The sequence below is a fragment of the Hydra vulgaris genome, chromosome 12 (assembly GCF_038396675.1).
Source record: "Hydra vulgaris chromosome 12, alternate assembly HydraT2T_AEP".
Classification (NCBI taxonomy): domain Eukaryota; kingdom Metazoa; phylum Cnidaria; class Hydrozoa; order Anthoathecata; family Hydridae; genus Hydra; species Hydra vulgaris.
Window position 1 is genome coordinate 22,883,828 of NC_088931.1, and position 14,514 is coordinate 22,898,341.

General features: G+C 27.4%; 1 protein-coding gene across 2 annotated transcripts in view; it reads right to left on the bottom strand.

Moving 5' to 3' along the window:
• LOC136088586 (histone deacetylase 11-like) overlaps positions 1 to 14,514 on the bottom strand; it is a 50,859-nt gene that overhangs the window by 16,451 nt on the left and 19,894 nt on the right. For both annotated transcript variants that reach the window (XM_065812578.1, XM_065812577.1), the window contains exons 3-4: positions 543 to 643; positions 19 to 135 (exon numbers count right to left, since the gene is read on the bottom strand). In XM_065812578.1, the coding sequence (XP_065668650.1) occupies positions 19 to 135; positions 543 to 643 (218 nt within the window). The remainder of the gene's footprint in view (positions 1 to 18; positions 136 to 542; positions 644 to 14,514) is intronic.

Sequence of the window (14,514 nt, forward strand, 5' to 3'; positions counted from 1 at the left end):
TAACAAAATAATACTAACTAAAACAGTTCCTCCTGTTTGAAATTTAAACGGAATAAGTAGGTTACGTTCTACAATAAAGTGAGGTAAAAGTGCAACAGGCCAAATCTCTGCAATTCTAGCAACTGTAAAACTTGACTAAAAAAAAGATATCACTTTTTATTGGAGAATAGACTGGAGACTTGAGTCTGCAAGAGACAATGTTAATGAAGTCATACTAAAACAAAGTTTAGCAAAGTCTTTAGTAACCAAATTTATAAGTAGATATTGTTTTGACAGTAACTATATAATTATATCCATATGAAGGATATAATTACAACAAATTTAATTTAGTTCTTTTACTAATTTTTATTCTTTTATCAAAAGTTAGAAATGAAGTGGGTTTAAATGCTTATTTTAAAAAATATATCAGTACTGTAAAAACACAAACCCACACCAATTTCTGCAAGACTTGAATCTGCAACAATATACTTAACATTGCTAATGTTTTTATAATATATTTGTGAGTGTATTTTTTTTTATTGAAAAAAAAAATTCATATATACTTTCAAACTTTGCAAGTAATCTTTAGTATGTACAGCCAACAACTCTGTTTCACTGATTTGCTCTGAATCAATTATTTCTTCTTTTTTTATAACAGACTCATCTAAAAAAAATATAAATATCTATATATATAGATTTTCATTATAATAATAAATAATAATATAAATATGCATCTTATATACATATATATGCATATTATATATATATATATATATATATATGTATAAATGTATGTATGTATGTTTGCATGTATGTATGTATGTATGTATGTATGTATGTATGTATGTATGTATGTATGTATGTATGTATGTATGTATGTATGTATGTATGTATGTATGTATGTATGTATGTATGTATAACATTGAATGCATGTTTAGATAACACCCCTAACATCACACTAAAATAGCCTGGTGACAGGGGCTTCAGTACATACATTGACTATCTTATAGCCTGCTGTCGCAAAGAAGTGCTGCTACGTTGATTTTTATTTCCATTAAAATATCTTGTTTTCATTTACCGTGAAATCAAATGTATTTTTACAATTTCTTATTAAATCCAAAAAAAAATTAGTATTTCAGTTATAAGATTATATTATATTATAGCAGAAATTGTTTTTTAACAAATAGTATAATTTTTAGATTTCTTATATTTTATCTTATATAAAATTTAGATATCTTATATTTATAGCAATAATATTAGTTTTGTTTTTAAAATAAAATAAATGTAAATTAGACTTTTAAAGTGCTTACTTATTGATTGTGATATTTTTATTTGGTTATTACATGTTTTATAAAAGGTTATATATAAAGGCATTCTACAAAAAAATTATATGGAAAAAGAAAAAAATCCAAACATAACGTTTAAAACAGGAGTTTTAGTTTATTTGATACAACTTTTTTGTGTTTATGTCATTTATTAACTACAAAAAGACATTAATCAGACCAGTATTTGAAAAAAAAAAATTAAAGAGCCAGAACTTATCTTCTAGAAAGAAAGAAGGTTTTAAAAATTATAAAATTTTTTGCTTATATTTCAATAAATAATTTATTCTGGAAAGTTTAATCTACATGAAACTTCTTTTTTAAAGATTATTTATGATATGAACACAATTTGTCTTGGTACATGGTCACTTTATGCAACAACATTAAATGCTAAAGAAGAGATAGTAAGAGATAAGAGATAAATCTGAGACTGCAATATTGTTTTGCAGTTTCGTTAGACTTAAAATAATTTTAACTCAATATATTTGTCTTAGCTATTGTTGAAAGAGTTTGGTCAGCTCAAGGAAAAATTTTTTAAGGATCCATGTGCGAGACTAACTATTTTTAAAATTTGCTAGTTTGTATTTTTTTTTTTCAATTTCTTTATTTGCTTCTAATTTCTAGTGATGAGTAATAAAAAGTAGAACAGCGATTAGAAGTTATGACAAAGTAGTTATGAAAAGTGTGGTGTTTTTGAAGCACATTTTAAATTTTCTCCAAGTTTTCAAATATTTTTTATGTATAGTGACTATGCTAACACTGCGTACTCTAAATCTGAGTGCATGTAAACTTTACTCTATACAGCATCTTTAGATATAAATGTATTTTTGAGAATTCCAAAAAAAGGCATCATATAAAGCTAATTGAAAAGTATTCAATTAGCTTTATATGATGTTTTTGTAACTTGATTGTGGGATTTAAGATCAGATGACAATACTATACTTAAATCTTGTTCAAGTAATGTTACCCCAAGCTTAGATCCTGGTGTGTATTAAGATCATTTATATATTAGTCAAATTTTGGTGAATTAGAATTCCATAGAATATGCATTACCTTATGCATGCTTTTGTTGAGTTGCATTTATCATATTTTTGTCCATTATGAATTTAATGACATCACTCTGGTGGTTCACAACCTTTTTCATTTTCAATTATAGCAAGCATCTTTGACTCATCGTAAACTTTACAAACATTATTTGTGACTTTGCACACTTTTGCAGAACTAATGGACTTATATCATAAGTACTAAAAAATTTGTTGGGATCTAATTTGAGTAAATGTGATTCTACTAAAGATTGATCTGCTTTTAATGAACAGACTGTGTTTAGTATTCTATTAGGGAACTGCGATAGTCTGCATACATTTTTAGTGGTAAAAATGGAATAAAGTTGCAAATTTGGTACATTTGATATAACTACTTTCCTAATGCTAATATCTGATTCAGGTATAATGTTAGCACATTGCTTATGATATATATCTATCCATTCTTTGTATGAATCAATAATATTTAGATTTAATGGTATATCGTATGTTGTTTTACATAAGAGTCTTATTGTAAAACGAGTTCAATTTATTATAATTAATAAGTATATACAAATATGTGATAAACACAAAGAAGATGTCGTAGATCACAGCTAGTAGTAGAAGAGTTGCTCAAGTCGGTTGTTGTTTAATAGGTTACTCCAAGAGAGTGTAGCTTGGATAAGTATGCTATTTATACATATTCCCAAGGGGGACATTAATTATTTTATATAAGCAGCTGTTTCAAACAATTTACATTTATGACAATTTGATTAGCGCAATACTCCCACCCACCAACAGTAATGACAAATAGCTGAATGTTATTTTTATTCACAAACATAGTTTCAACAACATCAAATTTATTTTCTTCAAGTAAACACAATTTATTAACAGTATAATTCAAATACATAACTTTTCCAGCAGAGACACATCGTACATTTCTTGCACACACTTGTCTGTCCGTTGACAGTAAAAGTTTTTCAATAATGCTTAATTTCCATAACCCTTGAACCAAATTTGAATCTTGGATTATCACTACATCGTCTTTACTTATAATATTTTTACTTCCACATTTATTATAACATTTATGAAATTCGCAGAGTCTGTTAAATATTCACTGCGCCACCTATTCCAAAAATGATCTAAAAAAGAGTTTTTGTATACAACGCGCTTTTTTATGTCCACATTTATATAACTGTTTTTTATTAATAATGTTTCTGAGTTTATTCTTTTGCCAAACACGAGATGATTAGGAGATAACTGTTCTTCTACCAGTTCTTCATACGAAAATGGACGATTATTCATAACAACTTCGATTTCTGCAAGAATTGTGAGTACTACTTCATAAGATAATCTGGCAGTTATCAATATTTTTCTGAGAATTCTCTTGACTGAACGTACCATACATTCAAAGAATCCTCCCCACCACGGAGCGGCTGCAACATTGAAGTGCCATAATATGCCTCTTGAGGATGCAAATTGTTGTGTTTCATCAGCTGTAAAACACGATCCATTATCGCTAACAATTTCGTAGGGTGCACCAAATTTGTTAATGAGTCTTCACAACCCTCAAATACACGCCAAAGCTGAACAATCAGGAACTAAATGTATAAAACATGTACCAGCACAAGAAGCTAAAAGCCAAGAAGCTAATTCAACACTTAAATATTTCTCCTTCTGAATATATATTTTTCACAAATAATGGTCCACAGTAATCAATTCCTTTTTGAATTAAATTTCTAACTTTTGGAATCCAAAATTCCATTCTTAAATGGTAACGTTTCTTTTACGCCATTGTGCTTAACACTTTCATGACAATGTAAAATAATTAATTCAGAAAAAAGACTTTCTTTTGGAAGAAATATTGTAAATTTAATATTGGAACTAATTGGTGCATTTCCCAATCGCCCCCTACATCTTATTATTCCTTCGCTATCAAGGAAAAATCATAAATCATTTTTTAGTTGTTTATAATTCTTAGAACTGTATATACTTTGCTGGATAAATTTAATCCAAATTATTTTGGCATTTTTTAATTCAAAAGAAGAAAGTAAAAGATTGTCTTTTTGTACTTTTTTAAGCAAGATACAAATTTTAGAATATAAGCTGTAACTTGTATTACAGGGGAATATGAATTAAAATAAGTTACATCAATAAGTTTTAAATCTATGAACAATTCATTAGTTATTAGTAACATTTTTGTTTCCTCTGGAGGGTTTATTAATTTATTTTGATCAAAGGAAGGTTAAATCTCTGGAGTATAAAGAAATTTGGGTCCATTGAACCATAACTGATTATTAGTTAAATTTTCAATACCAGTACCTCGTGATATAATATCCGCAGGATTACGATCTGTTTTGACGTAATCCCAAAAGGAAAAGTCAAATAAATCTCTAATTTTTTCAAGACGGTTTTGAATAAATGTTTCATAAATTTTATTAGAATTTTTCATCCAATGTAAGCAAATATAGAATCTGAAAATAATTTAATTTTAGAATTAAATAATTTAATTTTAGAATGATTGATGAAAGTTCCTTAACTACTTTTTACATAAGTGTTGCAAGCAGTAAGCAACCTTTTAATTCTAGTTGAGGTATTGAACATTTAATTAACGAGGCTATTCTAGATTTTGAAGTGACAAGAGAGGAACGCTGTTCGTTCTCATTAAAAATACATCTTAAATATATACAACACCCAAAGGCTTTTAAACTAGCATCACTAAAACCATAAAGTTCAAATCACATGCAACTTGCACTTGATTTCGAAAAAAAATAACATCTAGGTACATAAATCGACTGTACAGAACCTAAATTCTTATAAATATCTTGCCATACTTTTAATAAATCTTTATTAATTTTACAATCCCATCCTAATTTAGATATACAAATTTTTTGAAATAAAATTTTTAAACGCACTATTAATGGGTTTATTAGTCTCAAGAGATCAAAAAAACTTGCTGTAAAACTAAGCACATCTCTTTTTGTTGGAAAAGGGATGGCAATCTTAAATAATTCAAAAAACGAAAAACTAAAATCTAATTTCTTGTTTTATGTTAAACCTGACACTTTAGTAATATTTTGGCTCTGAAAATTCGTTTTATTTATTAACTTATCTAACTCAACCAAACTAGATCCAAATTTTCTTAAATTAAAACCAGCCTCACCTAGATGGGAATGACATTCTTCATAAAACTCAAAACATTCAAATACAGAATCAGAGAAAAAACTCAAACTGTCAATGTGAATAGAATTTAGTAATCGACTTAAAAATATTGGATCAGAACTTGAATAACGCTTCACATGACTAATTAAACTTGTTGAAAGAAGAAAAGGAGAAGAAGTGACTCCAAATAAAACTCGACATAATCTTTATGTTACTAACTTATGATCTTTTAAATTTTTTATATCTAAATTATTAATATTTTCATACCATAAAAATCGTATGAAATCACGATGTTTCTCAGATATTGAAATTATCAAAAAGGCTTTTTCAATAAATGCAGATTATTTACACGAAAACATATTAAAACTCCATATAGTAGAGTTGTTAAAGAAGGACCTGAATGTAAACAATCATTTAGCGAGGGACCTGAGTTTGACGCACTCACATCTAATACCATGCGCATCTTAGTTGTAACTTTATCTTCTCTTATAATTGGTCCATAAGGTAAATAATGAACAAGTCTGACCATAGATTTATTACTTAAAACTTGCTCTACTGTTCCATTTAATAATTGTTCTTTTATGATATCATTATATGAATCAAATAATTTTGCATCAATTAAAATCTTTTTCTCTAATGATTTGAATCTCTTTAAACAAATTATAATTATTGCATAACAAATGATGATTCTCCTTAAAGGGTAGTTCTACAGTATACTTAATATTTTTAAATTTAACGCTTTTGCGAAAATGTTTGACAACTAGATTGTCGCTAATATTATCTTCGCTTTTATTCCAAATAGTTGCGGTAGTGGTGTAGTGGTAATGGTGTTGCGGTAGTGGTGTAGTGGTGTAGTGGTAAGAGCGCTCGCTTTGTAAACGAGAGGTTCGGAGTTCCACTCCCACCACGTCCCTGGAAGTACCGCGCTCAACTTAACTCTATCTAAAATTTTATTTGTATTATCATTTCCGAAAGTTTTGATATTAATTTCTTTAGAATCTATTGTTTTTAAATTTAATTTTTTACATAATGAAGGCATAATGTAACTTAATTGGGAACAGTTATTAAAGAGTAGACAACAATAATTAACTCGGGAATTATTATTTTTGACCCAGGCTGTCTGGAGTTAAAACACATTGCCAATTTTCTTGTTTACCATCAAAGATTTCTAATTTAAGAGCAGGAAGCTTAACTGTCTTGCTAATAAACTTATTCAAACTTATATCATCTACATTATTTTTCTTAATAAAATCTTTTATACCCAATCATAACTATTAAAAGCTTCATTTTAGTTTTTTTACAGCACAATTTTGAAAAAACAAATAGAGTTATGAAATACCATTTCTCAATGGTAGGGTTCAATTTGAGCAGTAAGTGACCTTGTGATGCACATCCGAGAGACATTTCAAATGTTATTTTACTTATTTTGTCTGAAGAGTCTGTTATAACAAGATCTAATGTATCTTTTTTAAAAACGAATGTTGTATGAGTGTATACATGAATACAAGAATGAATTATTAAATGCATTAATAAAACTTGCTTCTATCAGTTTTCGTAGTTATTTTATGTTTGCCGAATAGTTATCATTTCAAACAATGTTAGGATAGTTGATAGATGGCTTGTGAGCAATAGTCCCAAAAAAACGGTTACTATCAATAAGTTTTTTAGGTAAAGATTTACAATTGTTAACTTTGCTGGCATTTTTTTCCATCCTTTTTGGTAGGTGGTATATGCATCTAATCAGTAACTTATTACTGCTGCTGATTGGGGGTGAAAGCCATAGATGTTTAAATTGTTAAAAAATAAAGCAATATCAGATAGTTCAAATAATTTTTCTTTGTTAAAAGATGTAGAAATTGTATTAAGACATTTAGGCTTGGAAGGGTCTTTTGAGGAGTTAGTATTACTATTGATAAATTTCATAGAGGATTTCTTTTTAATGTTTACTATAGAATTTTTGCTAAAAGTTTTTTGAAATCAGCCCTTTGAAGTTTTTATATAATTTCGCTTCTTTTGAGTACCAGGTTGACATACTTTAGAAAAACTTTTTTTTTCTTCAAAATATTAGGGACCTGTCAAATTTTTAAGGGTCGTGAGGTACCCCTGAAAATATTTTTTATTCAAAAAAATTTTAAACCTAGTGTTTTTGTATTATATAGAACACATTTAGTTAAGTGCAGCAGACTATTTTTGTTTTTTGAACCACCCTAATATATATATATATATATATATATATATATATATATATATATATATATATATATATATATATATATATATATATATATATATATATATACAGTAGTGGCCAAAAAATTAAGACATGTCATAAAAGATAACTCAAATTTTGCAGTGTCCATTTTTTATCAAATAAACACAATAGAAAATGTAAAATAAATGAAAAAAAAATAGATAAAACTTATCAAAAGTTGTTAATATTCAATAAAATAATAGTTTTAGCACCAAATTATAGCAAAAGTTTAAATGACTTGAATGTTATAGTTCAATACTTTGTCGGATGTCCCTTATTACCAAGCACAACTTGTATTCTTCTTGGCATACTATGTACTAATGTTTTACAAAAGTGATTTCATTAGTCCACACTTCTTTAAGAACTTTTTGAAGATGTTCTTCAGATTTTGGCTTATGTGCTGCAACTTTCTGCTTCATTATATTCCAGCAGTTCTCGGTAACATTAAGGTTGAGTGAACTTGAGGGCCAATTAGATAATAATATTAATTTTATTATCAGTAAACCACTTCTTAACTGTTTTAGCTGTATGACAAGATGCTGAATCTTGCTGGAAAATGCTGGTTTTAGTAATTTCCATGTGCAGTTTCACTTTGTCTTTCAATACACTTAGATACTTTTGTGCATTGACTTTTTCACCTTTTTTAAAGATGTGCAACTCGCATTGGCCTTGCGCTGTGATTGCTCCCCATACCATGACTGAAGGAGGATGTTTTACTGTTTTCATGGTATACTTTGGATTCAGGCATTCTCCCACAGGTTTTCTAACATAGTTATAGCCCGTGCTTCTAATTTGTTAAAACGTACTTTCGTCTGTAAACATTACGCGTTCCCACCATTCCAGTGTCTTGTCTTTTAAACTCTTACAAAATTTAATCCTAGCTTGTAATTGAGATGGAGTTAATAAAGGTTTTTTAGCTGGTCTTCTTGTAACTAGACCAAAGTCATAACACAACCTTCTTCTAATTGTTCTCGAATTAATAGTAAGTCCCCTTTCCATAACAAGTTGCAGATGTTGTGTTTCCATAACCTTGCAGATGTTGTGTGGGACTCACTATTAACAACATTCTTTAAAAAACGATCTTCTCGTGATGTACTCACACGTTTTCTACCACAATTTTTGCGATTTGAATAGTCTTGCACACGCAAAGCATTTTGCACGGCATCTTGATATTTTTAATTGTTTTGCCATACTACTTTGAGGATAGCCCTCTGAAAATAGTGCATTTATTTTACCTTTAACAAATTTATTAATATCATGCTTTTTACCCATAATATCACAACTATGGCAACCTGACGGTGTAAAACAAATCAAAATATCTTCAAAAATCAAAATATAATAAAAAAATTATTTGTATCCAAGGTAATAACGCCATAAATAAACAATAAGTTAAAAAAGTTTAAAAAACGTAGCCTGCCTTAATTTTTTGGCCACTACTGTATATATATATATATATATATATATATATATATATATATATATATATATATATATATATATATTTATATATAGGCCTGGTTATGCGATTATGTTGCATAACAACACTAGGTAATGCTTATGAATGAAACTTTAACTTAGCTTTGATACTTACATAGTTAAAAGTTAAATTGCGTCATTAGTGTTTTTAAAGTACCGCATTGTAATTAAATTAAATTTGAAACCGCATTAAAAAGTATTTAAACGAGTAAGCAAAATTTATTGATTAAATCTAAATTCAGAATTTGAAAAAGAATATATTTCCTTATAATTTATTTCTTAAAACATTTTTATACTTAACATAACCTTTCATTTGTTTATCACAATTTATTTTACTTTTTTTTTTTTTTTTAATTAATGAACTATTTTCAATAAAGATTATAAACAATTTATATAAAACAGCTTATAGATTTTATCAGTTACCAGTAAAATATTGGTGAATATAATTGATGTTCATAAATAAATTACATCAAAAAACTTTACACAACATTTAATAAGAATGAATACGAAAGAAAAAAATTTAAATCCATTTGAAAAAAAGTTTCTTAAAAAAAAAACTTTCAAATTCTGAAAAAAAAAAAATTATTATATTTTTTTATTTTGCTAAAATTTCTAAAACTTGATTTAAGATCTTTTAATTAAAATATATATATATATTTTTAAATAATCAATTTCTTTAACAAAATAATTCACAGTTATGGTTAAATGCTTTTTTATGACCTAATATTTTACAAATAAATGTCACATAATTGATATTAAAAGATAATTTAAGTATTTCAAAAAAGAAAGTTTGGATCAACCTAAAACAATCCTCCAATATTATGTAAAAGCAATATACGTAAGCAATTATTAACAATTATTAATAATTGCATAACAATTATAACTATTATTAATAAAAATTGCTCACCAATAATATAGTAGACCAAAAGAGAGGAGGCGGGTAGAACTAAATGCAGAGCGGAATGTTAAAAAGCATGGTATCTGGTATCAGGTATCCAAAATTACAAAGCGCTACAAGATTGGGGATAAAAAATGTACATGAATAGAAAGGTAATATGAAACAATTAAGGCTATGTGAAAATTGTGTTGACGGCACAGGCTAATTGATGCCTAAAAACTATGTATAAATGTGTGTGCACCTTACTGAGAAAATACACTGAAAGGCTTAATTAGTATAAAAATCTGAATGTGAAAAGATGTGTATCATTCAAAAACTTACAACAAAAAGATTTTTTTATATACAAAAAAGATAAATGATTACAAAGCAAATATATGACCAGCAGTATTTAGAAGAAAAATAATTTTGAAAAATTTACACTGGTGGGAATCGATCCACAGACATAGTTCTGTGTATGAAGTTAACGCCTTATCCAAATAAGCTAAACAGACGTATAATTATGAATAAATAAATATAATTATATAATTAAAAAAGTTATACTTGAAAGTATATGTATGCATTACATAGACGTTTTCATATAGTAACAATATATACTTGTTACATTGAAATTATACAAATATATAAATACACACAGATAGCAATTTATATTTTTGGCTTTCCTCTTTTCCTCTTTAAAAAAAAACAAATAAAAGAAAAGAAAATCATTATTTTTAATGTCAACTTTTTTTGCTTTGCCTAATCCAACTATGTTGCTAAAAATTCACATGTTTTTCACCACTCTAAAGAAACAAAAACAAAAACTGTACATAAATTACTTAAATTATTAATTTTTTTTTTTTCTATTAAAATTAATTTTAATTTTCTATTACGTTAGTTTTGCTTTCATTGTTTTTGAAACTTAGTTTTCTCTGCAATGCTTAATATAGTAAAACTTGCAAACAGCAGTGAAATATTTAAAGCAAAAAAAGTGCATGAAAAAGAAATCCAAGAACAACCCAAAACTTGTCTGCAAATTTATTAACAAACAGCAGCAAAAAAAAAGATGGAGGTCATTCTCTCAAAGATACTTCAGGCAGAATTATTGAAGCATCTTTACACTTAAAAGCTCTGAATATTTTCCATCGCTAAAGTGATATTAAATCTGAATGTATTTATAATGAAAATTTGGGTTTCTATCTCAAACATTAATAAGGAATTTACCTATCTAAACCCTTATAAATCTTTCAGATCTGATGGCTTACATTCTATAATACTTAAGATATGTGCCAAAAGCTTCGTAATTCCAATAAAAAAAACCTATCATGATTCCTTCAATTCTGGGATAATACCCAACCTATTAAAATTAACAAATATTAGTCCAGTCTTAAAAAAAAGGGAGTTAAATTACTTATTTTACTAACCTGTTGCCTGAAAAAACTTTAAAAACTTGTAAAAAAACAAAATTAAAATCCTTCATCATAAATTATGCGTAACTAAACTAATAGAGACTTTTGATATTATTTTACTATTCTCATAGATAGCATCTCACCAGTTTATTGATGTAATCTGTCTTGATTTTTTCAAAGCTTTTAACTCTGTGCCTTACAACAAACTTATGTTAAAACTAAAATCTTTTCGAACAAATTCCTACAATGGATTAAATTTTTTAAAGTGGGCAGGGTTGATGTTCTCAGTGGTGCTCCTTTTGGTTCTGTTATTGACCTGCTACTCTTTTTTCTCTACACAAATGATCTTGCAAAACGAATAGAAACTTCTGAGATACTTGCTGATGGTACTTAGCTTTTTTTAAAAACCTTATTGCAGACTACTCTTGTTAATCTGCGGGATCATCTATGCTTGGTATATGAGTGGTCAAACACTTGGCTACTTGAGTTTGGCTTGTTGAGAGAAACAAGTCAAACTGATGAGTTATTCATTATAACCAAACCAACCATTATTACATTTATTTTCTGCAAAATAACCAAGGAATAAATCAATGCATAAGAAGCTCTACTAAAGAACTTGATTTGGGAGTTATTTTTACATCTAACTTCAAATGAAGCACACATATTCAAACAGTTGTCTCTAAATACCTAAAAGTTCATGGCATGCTAAAAAGACATTCACTTTCACTGATGAAAACATGGCAGTTAAATTATATAAAACATTTATAAGACCACACCTTGAATATAGAGTGTCTGTTTGGGCTCCTTTTTTAAAAACTGATATAGTCTTGTTCAATGTTCAATGCAAAGCAACAAAATGGGCTTCCAGCTTGAGGCACCCTCAATACTGTGAAAGGTTTTGACACTTTCAATGCAATTTAATCCAAATCTTTAAATTAATACATTATTTTGATATAGTTAATGATAAATATCTACTATAATTTATTAACTTTATGTTCCATGGTCACCATTCTAAAATAAGGCATGAGTATGTTCCAAAATGTCTTCCAAGACACAATCATTTTTATAATAGATCAGAAAAATTCTGAAATGAACTACCTGAACAAATAACTTTCTACTCCACTATACTTTCTTTCAAAACTAGATTAGACTCCTGGTTGTGGAAAATATTTGGAACAAATAATTATAAAATTGGTTGTTATAGTGGGGTATTTTCCTTGCTAACTGTATGGTACATTATATATATATTTACGGCTACAACTATAATAAAGAAATAAACAATACAAATTTAAAAAAAAAAAGGCTACAATTGATTTATCTTGAAAAAAGCACTTTTCAAAAACAACACTTCTAAACAATGTCAATGATTGGTTAGCAGAAACATGCATGATTTTTCGGGTATACTTGCAAAAAATGTTAACTCAAAAATACCTGTTAAAAGAAATCAATCATTTAAGTATTCTACCAATTTGAAACTTTGATAATCTTCTTAAACTGCATTTGGTGTTGACATTTAAAAAAACCATAATGTTAAGTGTTTATTTAAAAAATATTTATAGCTTTTATTTTTTTAATTTAAAAGTTCTTTGCCTAAATAAAATACTCATTTTATGAGTTAACGTTAAATGAATTTTTATAACCAGAGAAAAGATGTTTCATTCGACGTATATTTTGCCAGTTTGTAGAGCATTGTAAACTTTACAATATTGCATTAATTAAGTCAAAACTGCCAATTTTCAACTTAATTTATTTTGCCAGTATACCCACAATTTGTTTTTAATTAAAACATTTTTAACATTTACACTAATATACTATTTTAATACATTTTTAAAATTGTACACTAAATAAAGTTAAGAAAATTTAATAACAGTTTTTTTGAGTTATTTTACTTTGGTTGTCAGGAAAGTTCGTAGAACTACCCTATAAAAAAAAAAAGTTATTTTTTAATTTTATTTTATTAATGTTCAAAACAATTTCCATCATTATCTTTACAAATTTGCATCCTTTCAAGCCATTTGTCAAGCGTTATTTTATATTCTACTTTTTGTATATATACTTTGTATATAGTGTATACTTTGAAGAAGCTTTTCTATCACGTTTATTTGACTTTCGATGCCAGTATAGTCATCAAGATTTTTTTATCAATTCGAATAACCAATAATCGGATGGAGCTAAATCTGGTGAGTATGGCGGATGGCAAGTTTTTGTGATTCTAGCTAGGCTAAGATAATTTGTTATCTTATGTCTAGAAAAGAATAAGCTAATAATTTAAAGTCTCTACTTGGAAAGTCCTACAACAAACACTTACAATGTCTTTTCTTTTTAGTTTGTTTTTTTCCAAGAAAAAATTTGTTAATTTGTTTTGTTCCATGAAAAAACAAGGGTATTATCACAAAGCATTGTGGAAGAGAAATTTAACTAAGAAATTCACACCTCCTGCCTTACCATGTCGCTTATCTGGTTAGAGCCGACATCAAACATTAGAACTCTTGATTCTGATAAAGAACACCAACCACTGCACCACGGCTGCTATAAAGTTATTTCGCATTTTCATTAGTAATTGTTATAAATTGTTCTTTATATGGACTAATTTCGTGTATAATGGCCTAATTTTTTGTTGCATTTATAACTACACATAATGATTAAATATTTTATTGATAAAATGAAAGGAAAAATGTTTACCTTAAATCCTACTTTGATAATAATAATAATAATTTAATTTAACAACTGATTGTTTTGAAAAATAATAACTTTTTTTGAAATATAAGTAGAAAAAATTTATAATAAAAAAAAACTATTAAGTAAATTCGAAATCAGCATAAAAAATTAAGAAAAAGTGGTTAAACTAGACAAAATCAGAAAAAAGGTAATTTTGAATGCCCCGCCCCCCCAGTGACTTGAGGGTGCCCTGAGTGAGGATGATCTTCAAGACTTTCTCTACCATCTTTAAATAAAGTAGCCCACTTGGCTACTGTACTATATTTTGTTGCTTGGTTACCACAAACTAAACCAATTCTTACTT